Source organism: Vigna radiata, chromosome 2, assembly GCF_000741045.1.
Source record: "Vigna radiata var. radiata cultivar VC1973A chromosome 2, Vradiata_ver6, whole genome shotgun sequence".
NCBI lineage: Eukaryota > Viridiplantae > Streptophyta > Magnoliopsida > Fabales > Fabaceae > Vigna > Vigna radiata.
In genome coordinates this window covers 10,610,072-10,622,407 of record NC_028352.1, presented here as the reverse complement: position 1 = coordinate 10,622,407, position 12,336 = coordinate 10,610,072, and the positions used below count along the sequence as shown (strand labels likewise).

The 12,336-nt window shown below is 32.7% G+C and overlaps 1 protein-coding gene across 1 annotated transcript; it reads left to right on the top strand.

The window, feature by feature from the left end:
- Positions 1 to 4,661: 4,661 nt before the first annotated feature.
- Positions 4,662 to 11,788, top strand: LOC106756205 (protein STRUBBELIG-RECEPTOR FAMILY 3-like). The gene is given in 18 exon segments (XM_014638519.2): positions 4,662 to 4,821; positions 5,236 to 5,494; positions 6,049 to 6,178; positions 6,280 to 6,351; positions 6,535 to 6,600; positions 6,677 to 6,748; positions 6,827 to 6,898; positions 6,991 to 7,062; positions 7,143 to 7,208; positions 7,368 to 7,433; positions 8,010 to 8,428; positions 8,544 to 8,800; positions 8,802 to 9,032; positions 9,562 to 9,833; positions 10,397 to 10,535; positions 10,719 to 10,855; positions 10,938 to 11,094; positions 11,196 to 11,788. Coding segments are annotated over 17 exon segments (2,448 nt in total). The 5' UTR covers positions 4,662 to 4,821; positions 5,236 to 5,373; the 3' UTR covers positions 11,295 to 11,788.
- The last annotated feature ends 548 nt before the right edge of the window (positions 11,789 to 12,336 follow it).

Here is a 12,336-nt window from a genome sequence, read left to right as displayed (position 1 = left end):
TTGGCAATATAATTACGAGTGGGTAATGTATTTCCATCTGGAAGCATTTCATTCATAAGCCTTAAAACCCATTGGTTGCCTTCAAATTCATGAGCCTTAACATTGTTGACAACCATGTGAACTTAGTTGAATCGTCATACAATAGAGTCTTTGCATCAATAGACATTGTCTCATGCACATGCACTTGGGAAAAAGCTTTTACACCAGCATCGCATATCATCTCCTCTAATTTGTCTTCTTCTAGTCAATCTTCCATGGTGGAATAAAAAAAAATGTTCAATTTGGAAGATAGTTGAAAAGTTTATTAATTCGTTGTGTCATGTCCATGATGTATAGCTTCAAAGGAAACAATCACAAATAAAGTGTTTCCTAATCTGGGTTGCATTCAACTTTCTCTCATTTAAATAGTTGACACAAGGATATCTAAAGTTCACTTCATCATTACTTTTATCCTCATTATGATTCGCAAATTATATAAGTTCTTCCACTTATCTCTCATACTTAATGTTAATACATGGTGAATTAATCCAATCTCGACCCATATGTATATATACTAAATTGTGTGAGCAATTTTAGTAATTTATAAATGACTGAAGACCTCACTTTTGTATTTAAAGTGTGATCTTATGCCATTCAAGATTTTTTTTAGTTTATTGCTACATATCAATTTTAAACAACATATGTTAAATTTCATGAAATCTTGCCAGCATTTCGCATTGGTCTTCAAATTACACGAAATGAAAATGATTATTAATCACAACCAAATATGTATTCGAAGATCAAATACAAGATACAATTGGTACATATTCATGAACTTTAATTCATGTATACTAAAATATATATGCACCAATAAACTATGAAAAATATTTTCTCAATAAAACTTGGATAATTCAAGATTCAACACATAATTAGTATTTCCTCCTCTTATATTTATTTTAAAAAAGTACAATTTCTAGAAAATATAATTTAGAGAAAATACAACTTTTAGAAAATCAAAGCCTATACATTTTCAATAATTTAAAAATATATTTTTTATAGATTTTGCTTATCTAAAACCCGAGATGTATTAAGCCAAGTTAAAAGAGCTTTTTGCACTAATGCAAAGTACCCAAAAGGCTTGTATCATCGCTCTGAGTATATCTTAGCAATCTTAGACAAACAAAAATGGATCTTGAACCTTGTTGAATCACATGCAACAACTTTATGCTTATGTAGGTAAAGATTCTAAAATTGACTCCAAAAAATGTAAAGATAAACTTCTTGTATCGTAGGGATCGGGCGGCACGTGACGTGTCACCAAAGACGCCTGACCAACACTGTCAGCTTATGCGCAACATCCTCGCACCAGAGACATGCTAACCTTGTCTGTATCGTTCCAATTCAGTATCCATGACGAGCTCGACCGTCACAGGTAAACCGACCGGCCAAGGTTAAAGATCAGAGCGTCAGGATTAAGGTAAGACGTGATTAAGGGCATTGGACCAGTATTGGGCCGTGATTAAGATTTTTTGCTAATCACGGGTTCATGGCAAAAACTATAAATAGAGGTCAAAGGTATGAGGTAGTTGGTTCATTTTTACTACACATTTATTGTTGCTCTCCATTTACTAAGTGAACAATGCACTGACTTGAACGTCGGAGGACCTTTGGCAGGTACTCGGCCGAACGTGTTTTAGAGGAAGGATCAAGGATTCGACCGAACGAAGGTTACAAGAAAAAGACGCAAGGTAGAACCGAATGTCAAAAAAAACAAATTGGAAAGTGTCGGTGGTCTTGACTCCGCAACCAAAACACTTCTCAAATGAAAATTCAATAATCCTGATAGTTTGCATCATTCAAAAAGATAATTAGATTGATAAAAAAAAATAAAGAAAAACAAAAAAAAAGTAATTATAAAGATATATAAATTTTTATAAAATAAAACACAATTAATCTATTTATTTATTTATAAATTTCATATTTTAATGATAAAATATTCAAGTTTACTTATAATGTACAATTTAAATTTCTGACTATTTTTTTTGTCTTTCCAATATAAACAAATTATTTAAAAACTAAATTAAATTATTATTTTAATTTTTTAAAATAAAATCCTCTTAAAGATAACTCATTTTAATAGTTTAGATAATTAAAATTTAAACCATCATTCAATTTAAGTAAAATGTAATACAATTTATTTAAATTATTATAATTTTTAAAATTAAACTCTGTGCATTTTACACCACTAACTATTAGTTAACCCCAAAATATAATTTTATTTGTTTTTGATAAAGTGTACACCAAAGTAATTAAGCCATAAGTAGGGTTTTCGATGCACGCACAGAATCCAATTTACTGTTCTTTTTAGTGATTAATGACATCTTAGTTCTCATAAAAAGAGATAAAGATGGCCGGACCAACCTTTTTAGCTTTTTTTTTTTTTTCTCTCTCCTTTTCATTACTTAACGGTCACTTCCTGTTCTTGATGGCTATGGAATTGACTTTCTCTCCTTCCTTATTTTTTCCTTCTCTTTTTTTTTATATATTTTATTCATTTCCAACGTGGAAATTATTCTTCTACGTAATCGTGACCTGGAAATTCTCTCAGTACTTATCCTTCTTCCCATGCTTCAACTCTTTGGAGCCATGCACACTCTTTTTCCAATAAACAAACAAGAAAACGACAACAAACATCACATTGTTTTTTTCTAAACAATGACATTACTACGTTAATTAAGAACAAGCTTAGGTTATTCTTTTACATTAAATACATGCAAAATCACGCCGATGATGAAATGTACAGTCCATGGATTTCGTATTTGATTATTTATATTCACCTATAAGATCATGCTTAGTATAAATTTATGTAATAGTATCATGATATATTTTTACATTCATTTGACACAAAATATAAAAATAAAATAGTTATAAAATTGTAAAGTTTTGTATTTTTTTGGAAAAAAAGAAAATAAAAAATAAGAAAAAATAATATCAGATGAATGTAAAAATTTTAGATGTATCAAAAAATATTTTTCTATAAATTTGATTATAAGGATCTCATCATTTAAAACCATCATATACTATGTTGATTAATTTCGTCTCCGTCCCTTTCCATCATGTTCTCTACCCTTTTCTTTTCTTTTATATTCCAAAATCCAATCATTATTTCAAGAAAATCGATGGTTATTCAAAGCCTTTTGAGTTTTGAGTTGAAAGATAAAACACAGTTGCTTATACGATTTGTTCTACTCCATTACTAATCATTTTAGACAAAATCCATTAAAAAAATAAAAAATATGTTATATAAAACAAGTTTTTGACATCTTATTTATAAAATAAGTTATTGATATCTTAAAAAGATTTGTATCTAGGTTTTAGTTGTTTTTTTTTTATTATTTTAGGTTAAAAAAGCTGATATACTAATTTTTATAATATCACGTGTTAAGTTTAGAACTAAATTAGTAATTTGTTAAATGTTAAAAGAAATTTAAATATATTAATATCATTATGCATGAATTTTAGAAGTAGAAAAGAACTTATTTAATGCTGTATACAATTATTAAAATCAGCATCCAACCAATTATATTATTGGATATTCATGTAAAAGCACGTGTGACGTCTCCTTTTTGAAACCAGTGGCTCTATTACACAGTTTCACAAAGACAATGAATTATTAAACATTCATTCGTTCGTTGTTGTTATTATTGCATTTATTTCTATACCAGTACTGTGTACTTTCTTTTTTAAGAGTACCTTGTTTTAACTTTTTAATTTTGAAACTATATTTTAATTTTATTATAGTTAAATGTTACAGTTTAAAAATTCTCAATACTGTAATTGAACTATAATTTAACTTGCTTAAAAGACTTTTAATATTTATCAATGTATTTTTTATAGAACAAGTATCGTAGAACAAAATAAAGTAATATTAAAGATTCATTTAAAGGAGTTTATTAGAAATGTAAACTAATTTTATATTCAAAATACTATTGATACACTGTATTATTAATTTATTTATAGAAAAAATTTATCATTTTATTAATTAATAAAGTAAACTTTTCATAGCAAATAAGTAGAAAGTAATTACAGTTGATAAATTCTAACATCACGCGCAGCTGCAACAGGTGAAACAGAATTTTGTTTTTTTCTTTCCATTTTATACTTTTTAAAGTTATTCTAAAATAATGCTTGACACATTCATCATTGCATACGTAGCTCACATATCAAATTAAATTATTCATTTGAACATGTAATAATGCTGTTTTTAAAATTTAATCCTAAATACATCATTGAATTAAATAAATTGTTTTCAAGAGCTGAATTAGATATTTTAAACAAACTTTGTTACACATAAATTATAATAAAAAATGATTTGTCTTGGGAGCAACAATAATTAAAAGATATTTATAATTGTGATAATAATTTATTTTATTTTATTGGGAGAATATATGCTGACTCTGGTCTTTCAAAGCAGATAAAAAGGTTGGAATCAAATTAGCTTTTCTTCAAAAGAATTGATAGATTCCATGGTTTTTGCAAGAAATGAAGATTGAAATTACAATAATCTTAAATTTTAATTTTCCAGAGAAAATAAAGTACACGCGCCGACCATGGAGCGTGGAAAGATAACTGGCATTCTGAAAACTTTACAGAGTGGATATATATGGCTTGACTTCATTTCTAACACAACCTTTTCCTTTGTTTTATGGAAGTGAGAAAAACAGAACAGTGAGACAGAGAAGAGAGAGAGAGAGTTTCAGAGCAACCTCTTAGCTTCGTCATTGTACCTTTCCAAATTTGCCTTTGCCTTTTTCCTTGTTCCCAGCTCCTTCTTTTACAAAGGTTAGGGTTTTACGCAAGTTTCAACTACTTAACAATAATTATCAGTTTATTATTATACGCCAATTTCCCCTTTTTGATGCAATGCCTTGTGTGTGCTTACGTTCCCTTCCTTTTCATCACTCTTACACGCCAAGTTTGTTTCTCTTCACCACTTCTCCAACAATTGTAACTACTCCTTATAGCACAATCTCAGAACAAATTCTCTGCATTTGCCAACCTTGTTTTGCTCTTCATTTATTTATTTTTTACTACTGAGTTTGCCTCATTCGTTATTTTATTTATTTGACAGGTTTTATTTTTTGTTTCATGTTTAATGCTTGGTGTCAAAGTATGCATTTTTTTGTTTGTTTTGATCTCGGGCTGTGTTTTGCTTATTTACGGCGTGAATGGATGCGGTGTGGACTTTTTTGGTAGGTTTGATTTTTGGATTTGTTGAAGTGCTGATAATAGCTTCGAGGGAGTTGACCGAGTTCTTCTTCAGTTAAGAGGATGGTTCTGTGATTGGGTTCACTGAGAGGAGTGTGCTGAAGATTAAGGGTGTGGTGAAGATCAATGGATTGGAAGAGATCTGCTTCGGAGTGCCAGAGAGTAAAGATCTGTGGACAAGTTCTGTTGGGAATTTTGTTGATCTGCATAATTCACACTTCTTGTGCCATCACCGATCCCACTGATGGTAAGGATTCTTACTCTTTTGGCATCTTGAGATTTGGCATTTTGCGTGGTCTCCCCATTGAATGACTGTAGATTCGGTGGTCACACTGGTGTAGTGGACCGTTGATAGTGCAGACTTCTGGGAGTTCTTTGTTTCTAATATTGTGTTTTTCTCAATGATGGTTGAAGTCTATCTGCTTCTCTGCTATCTGCTGGCGATCAAATTGGATTTCATGTGTTCTTAGATGATGTTTTGGGGTTGATATCCTTCTTCCCCTTTAAAACTGAAGTTATTACACTTTGTGTTCCCGTGCTTATTCAGTCTATAGTTAATTGCTATGTTTGAATGTCCCTGATTTAATGTTTAATAATTAGCATTGTGTTTAATAATTAACACGATGGTTTTAATATTAATGTTTAATAATTGGTCCGTTCATCTTTAAATGAGCTGAATGGTGAAGTGTGATTCGTGTAGCCAACCAGAATATTTATGAATTACTGCTTCAACATATTCTTGATTTTTCATTTCATACATCTGAAGTCTTTAGGAGTTCTAAAGTTTTCTGATTGTATCAGTTGCTGCAATTAATAGCTTATATGTTTCACTGGGATCCCCTGTTCTTCCTGGGTGGGTTGCTAGTGGAGGAGATCCATGTGGAGAAGGGTGGCAAGGCATTCTGTGTAATGGGTCATTCATACAAAAAATGTATGTTATATTGTTATCCCTTTGGCTTCATGTTGATTTGTTGATTAGCATCTGAACAAAATAGATAATCACAAGTTTTATTATTTTCTTATTTATGACAGAGTTCTAAATGGTGCAAATTTGGGAGGAGAACTGGGAGATAAACTGTCAACTTTTGTTTCAATCTCAGTAATGTAAACATCTCTGTCTCTCTTTCTTCATTTATCTGTGTGCTCATACATCTATGCATAAATATGGACATGTTTACGCATCTATTGCTTTTTCCATGCTCATGTATTTTTGTGGTCATTCTTCTTATAGTACATATAAATTTCTTCTGCATCCTCTTTACTGTTTGCTATGTATTTTGGAGGTAGTGATCTAAGCAACAACAACATTGGAGGAAATATTCCATCTAGTTTGCCAGTTACCATGAAAAACTTGTATGTAATAACCAGACTCTGATACTAGCTATTCCCAACAATTTGTGCAAAAAGACTTGATGGGTTGTATTTTCAGTTTTCTTTCAGCCAATCAGTTTACTGGAAGTATTCCAACCACTTTATCCACTCTGGCTGGACTGACAGACATGTGAGTTTGTTGCTTCTCCTGTTTTATATTAAATTTTATGCAAGTTCATCCAAATTATATTGAGTTATCTCTTTTCAGGTCTCTTAACAACAATTTCTTAACTGGCGAATTACCGGATGCTTTTCAGTCACTTACGCAATTGATCAATCTGTATGATCCCATTTCATTTAGCTCTTTTGGATGAAGATTCTCCGCTTCCTTATACATTAAAATACTTGATTAAGGCATTACCTATTGTGCAGTGATTTATCGCATAATAATTTGAGTGGAGCATTGCCTTCTTCTATGGATAACTTGTCATCTCTGACCACCCTGTTAGTATTTTGTCTTAGCGTTTCATATTATGACCTTCTATTTTTTGCTCCAAGCAAGCTCACTATTTCCTTGTTGGCAGACGCTTACAAAACAACCAATTGTCTGGGACACTTGATGTCTTACAAGACCTTCCTCTGAAAGATTTGTATTTCTCTTAACCATGTCTCTTGCTATGTTAGTTTATAAAATTGTTTTAATTTTGGATTTGATTTCTTTTAAACTGTGTATAGGGTTGGGTGCTATCTTTCTGATTTTAGTACTACTTGTTCTCTGAAATTTATGATTTTCTGCCCTTTTTGAGCAGGAATATTGAGAACAACCAGTTTGCTGGCCCAATACCACCAAAGTTGCTGAGCATCCCAGCCTTCAGGTGAAAGTCTTAAAAAATCAAGAACTTTATGTATTTTGCTTTTTTATGGTTAAATGGGATGATACCTTGAATTAGTAAATGGGAAGATGAACATGGAAGTAGGTGGTTCAGCTTGCCTTTTCTCTAGTTAAAAGTAGCCAGGAAAAGTAAACACATTATTTATGATTAGTCTCAAGAGTCAATATTACACACCATCTCCAATTTGTAATAGTTACTGTGCATTAAATAAGACGCACTTGTGTTGCATTCAGAGTGGTTATTTGTGAGGGCATTAACTTGTGTGGGGTATACTGTTTGTGATTCTGGATTAGTTAAATGACATAAGATGTGAGTGTTTAAGTTGTACTGAAAGTAATACTGGGCGGTTAGCAATAGCAGGACTTAACGTTTTGTTTTGGTTTATCATATCTGGCTATCCTGTAGCTTGGTATTTTTTCTTTGACTATTGTGAGTTGTTTATTTCTTGATTGAAATTTATTCTATAATTATTGATTTTGGTCCCCTCAAAATTTGGATTTTGAAGTATATATAGTTATTTTGTAGCTTTAGTTTTTAAAGATGATATTTGTTATTTAGGCAAGCTGGAAACCCATTTAATGTTAATGGTACAACACCTCCAGCTTCTTCACCTCGCTCCCCAGCAATAGCACCACCAGGAACTCCCATTTCTGGGGCACCACCGGGAACTCCCACCTCTGGGTCACCACCATCTTCTGGCCGCGTACCTACTAAACAGGCCGATGGACCAGCTGCAGCAAATGAATCGCACACTGGGAAATCCAAAAATTCCACAAAAAAGGTGGTTTGGATATCTATTGGTAGTGTGTTAGGATTCATTATTTTGTTACTAGGATTCGTTCTCTTTATTCCAAGATGCAGCAGAAGAGAACGGGATGGCAGAAGGTCCAAACATCAAATTGGTGCGTATGGGGCTGAAAGGGAAATGACCAGGGATAACGGGAGTTCAGTCCAACCACCTAGTCAAATGGAAAAAGGTAAACAAATATATCCATTTCTTCAGTTTCTTTTTATCTAACATTTAATTACTCATTGGAATGATTATCCAATTTAAACCTTTTATTTTTAAACAATTATAATTTATTAAATCAGTACCAGTAGGGGATGTTCCAAGGCCAAAAGAGGACCATCAGGCAGAGAATAGGATAGCCTGGGCTAATCCAAGGCAAAACGAAGGTCGTCAGGCAGAGATCAGGACAGTCTCGGCTATTCCAAATCCACATCCAAATCCACGGAGTAAGCAAGAGAATGATGTGCAAAGAATGGCAACAATACCAAAGCCAAGAGATCATGAGATAGATATTAGTACACTAGAAGTATATTCAATGCCTCCTCCCCCNCCNCCCCCNCCCCCCCCCCCCCCCCCCCCCTCCTACTACTGAGAAGGTGACTGTTGAGCCAGCCACATCCCGCAGAGCAACTAACGTCACTACGCACAAAAAGAGTGCAGTTCCTCCGACTTTTGCGAAGTTTTTTGGTATTGCATCCCTTCAACAGTATACAAATAGCTTTTCTCAAGAAAATCTTATAGGAGGAGGCATGCTTGGTAATGTGTATAGAGCCGAGCTTCCTAATGGCAAGGTAGCATTGCTGAATATCAATTACATTGAGTATGTCATGTCTTAACTTTTATCGCCCTTGAATTTGCAATAATGGCTACGGTTATCTTATTGATACTTTGTCCTTTTCAGTAGCAGTCTCTCGAATGTATTTGTAGTTGAACAGACGTTGTCTTCGTGTTTGTTCTTGTTTCAACATATCTAGCCTGGGTTCAAAATATAGTGTAGTATGCTATTTTTTATCAATGCTGTTTGTGGTTTATTTTCTGATGGTTATTCTTGCATGGTAATGTGAATTTTACACATTTGAACTTTCTTATTTTGAAAATCTTATACAAGCACTACCCTTCCCGGAGATGCAATTGCGGTATATGTATTGATGGCTCTCTCTCTTGCTAACGCAATTGCTTGTTTCTGCATATATTTATCTATCAAAGTTTTAACCACTGATATCTGTGGATCACATTTTGATTCTAGTCTCTCTGCTTTCCTTACTGTTACTAAAATATTGGATTCATATCTGACGCTTGACTTTCTTTATAAATTGTTAGTTTCTTGCTGTAAAGAAACTGGATAAGAGAGCTTCGGAAAACCAGAAGGATGATGAATTTCTTGAATTGATCAATAGTATTGACAGAATAAGGCATGCAAATGTTGTTGAGCTTGTCGGATACTGTTCCGAGCATGGTCAGAGGCTTCTTATATATGAGTACTGCAGTAATGGGTCACTGTATGATGCACTCCACTCAGACGATGACTTCAAAACCACACTCTCATGGAATACTAGAATTCGAATAGCTCTTGGGGCAGCCAGAGCCTTAGAGTAAGTCAAGTAGCTATTATCATGAAGAAACAAATTTGCTCAAGCTTGTTATTTTAGCTTAGGTTCAAAGGTTTTTGTTTGCAGATTCTTGTTATATTTCAATTGTCCTCGTTGAATCATTTAAAGATGAAAGTAATTTTACAAAAGCTTGATCATTAAAGAGATAAGTATGTTTGAACCTTACCAGAACTTTCTGAAGTGCAAGTCGATAAAACTCATGCTTACCATCAAATCTCAGTGCTTCTCGATGTGGATCTTACAGTTTCTCAACAAACATTAGGCTCTGTTCTTTGTATGATAGAGAAAGAGAATAAATAGTTAAACACAATTTGAAGAGCCAACTGAAGCCAAAATCATAAGATGTTGTAGCTGACCAAATCATTGTTTGTTAAACTAAGAAATCTCGTATTCAGTTTCTTTAGAGAGCTATAGGATTTTCTATAATTTATGGAAAAACGTATTTGGATGTTGTGTGGTGTGAACTTATTTTTTTAACTTTTAATATGTTTTATGATACAAAATTTGATGTTCTCAATGTAATATTTCTCTTGTCCTTCAACAAGATATCTGCATGAGCTATGTCAGCCTCCTGTAGTACATAGAAATTTGAAGTCTGCCAATATTCTGCTTGATGATGATCTATCCGTGCGGGTCTCTGATTGTGGTTTAGCTCCATTAATAGCTTCAGGATCAGTCAGTCAGGTAAGATAGCATTTGATATTGAAAAAGTTTTTTCAACATAACGAGGGACATGATAAACATTTTACTGGTTTGATGTCCTCCATGCTACTGAAGGAAGATTTCTCCTTAAATAGCTTGTCATTAAATAAGCATGTCAATGCAGTTTGCATGATATAAGTCTGTTCATATTCTGTGTATTGTTAGCTCTCGGGGAACCTGTTAACTGCTTATGGATATGGAGCTCCTGAATTTGAGTCTGGAATATACACATACCAAAGTGATGTGTACAGCTTTGGAGTGATCATGTTAGAACTTTTGACTGGCCGTCAGTCCCACGACAGGTTAGAATGGACAAAATCATAACCAAAGTACTTCAGTCATATGTTTAACTTATTCAGTTATTATTTGGAACATCCTCCACAGGACACGTCCCCGGGGTGAGCAGTTTCTGGCCAGATGGGCAGTTCCCCAACTTCATGATATTGAAGCCTTAACGAACATGGTTGACCCTGCTTTGAATGGAAATTACCCAGCAAAATCATTGTCAAATTTTGCAGACATTATCTCTAGATGCCTTCAGGTGATCCTTTATCTGCATGAACTTCAAGTTCCAGTTATTATTAGCTAATTTATTTCATCTTTATGGAATTAATTGTTTTTCCTTGAATGTATGTAATGCAGTCCGAGCCTGAATTTAGGCCAGCAATGTCCGAGGTTGTCTTATACTTACTAAATATGATAAAGAAGGAGTCTCAGCTAGGTGAATCAAATGAAAAATGAGAATGGTGATGACATTTGTTTGTGAATTACTCCTAATGTGCACAGAATCACTTGATGAGTTTCAACTAGTAGAGATTTCATGTCATGGGAGCCCAATTAGTTGTCTCCATGCTTCATTATTTCCTACTAACCTATTCAACATTCAATGTCAAGTTCTACCAGGAGATTTTGTCCTATCAACATAAGAGAATTGAATTGTTGTGATCAACACTTGTATCTGTAGCCATCGTATCTCATAATTTCATAGTTGATTAGACTACTGCCATGTTAGTATTGTAGAGGTGTGCTAACTAACCCATTTGTTTTGATAATTATTTCCAAATTCTTGATAGTGATGTAATTTCGTGATGGCATCCATGTGCTTTTTAGGTTTATCCTTCACAATAAAAATTTGTCGATCATTTGTACCAAATCATAGATACGCATTGTAACTTGATATTTATTGTTTTTTTGTACACTTAAAAATTATATCTATTGTTTACTTGTGCTGTGCCCGTTTGATCTATTGTTTATTATCATTGTCTTTAGATAGAGTGAATGGTTACTTTTTCTCTTTGAAAGATCAGAATTTATTAATTTTAAGTGCAAAATAATTGTTTATATGTTCTTTGAATTATATTTCTTAGATTATCCTTAGGATATTTCAGGGATTATATATACAAGTTAAGAAGTTCGTAAGTTTAAAGCCTTGAGTTCTGTATTTTTCTATTAGAGTATTAGAGGAAGGATGACAAATAAACCCATTTTGTGGATATTATTTGAACCGTCTTTGTTTTGAATAAAAAATCTCCGTATTGATTTAGTTTGGATAATACTCAGACTTTTTCGATTAGGTATGGGATGAAGATATGAATGTTCATATCTGTGTCATCCTCGTCTTCATAGTGCTATATTTCCTTTTCTTTAAATTATTAAAATACTTATAATTTATTAACCTTATATATATATATATATATATATATATATATATATTACATATTTATTAATGTTTTTTATTGTTTGACTTGTTATGAAATTCTTTCTAGATATTTTTTCTCTTATC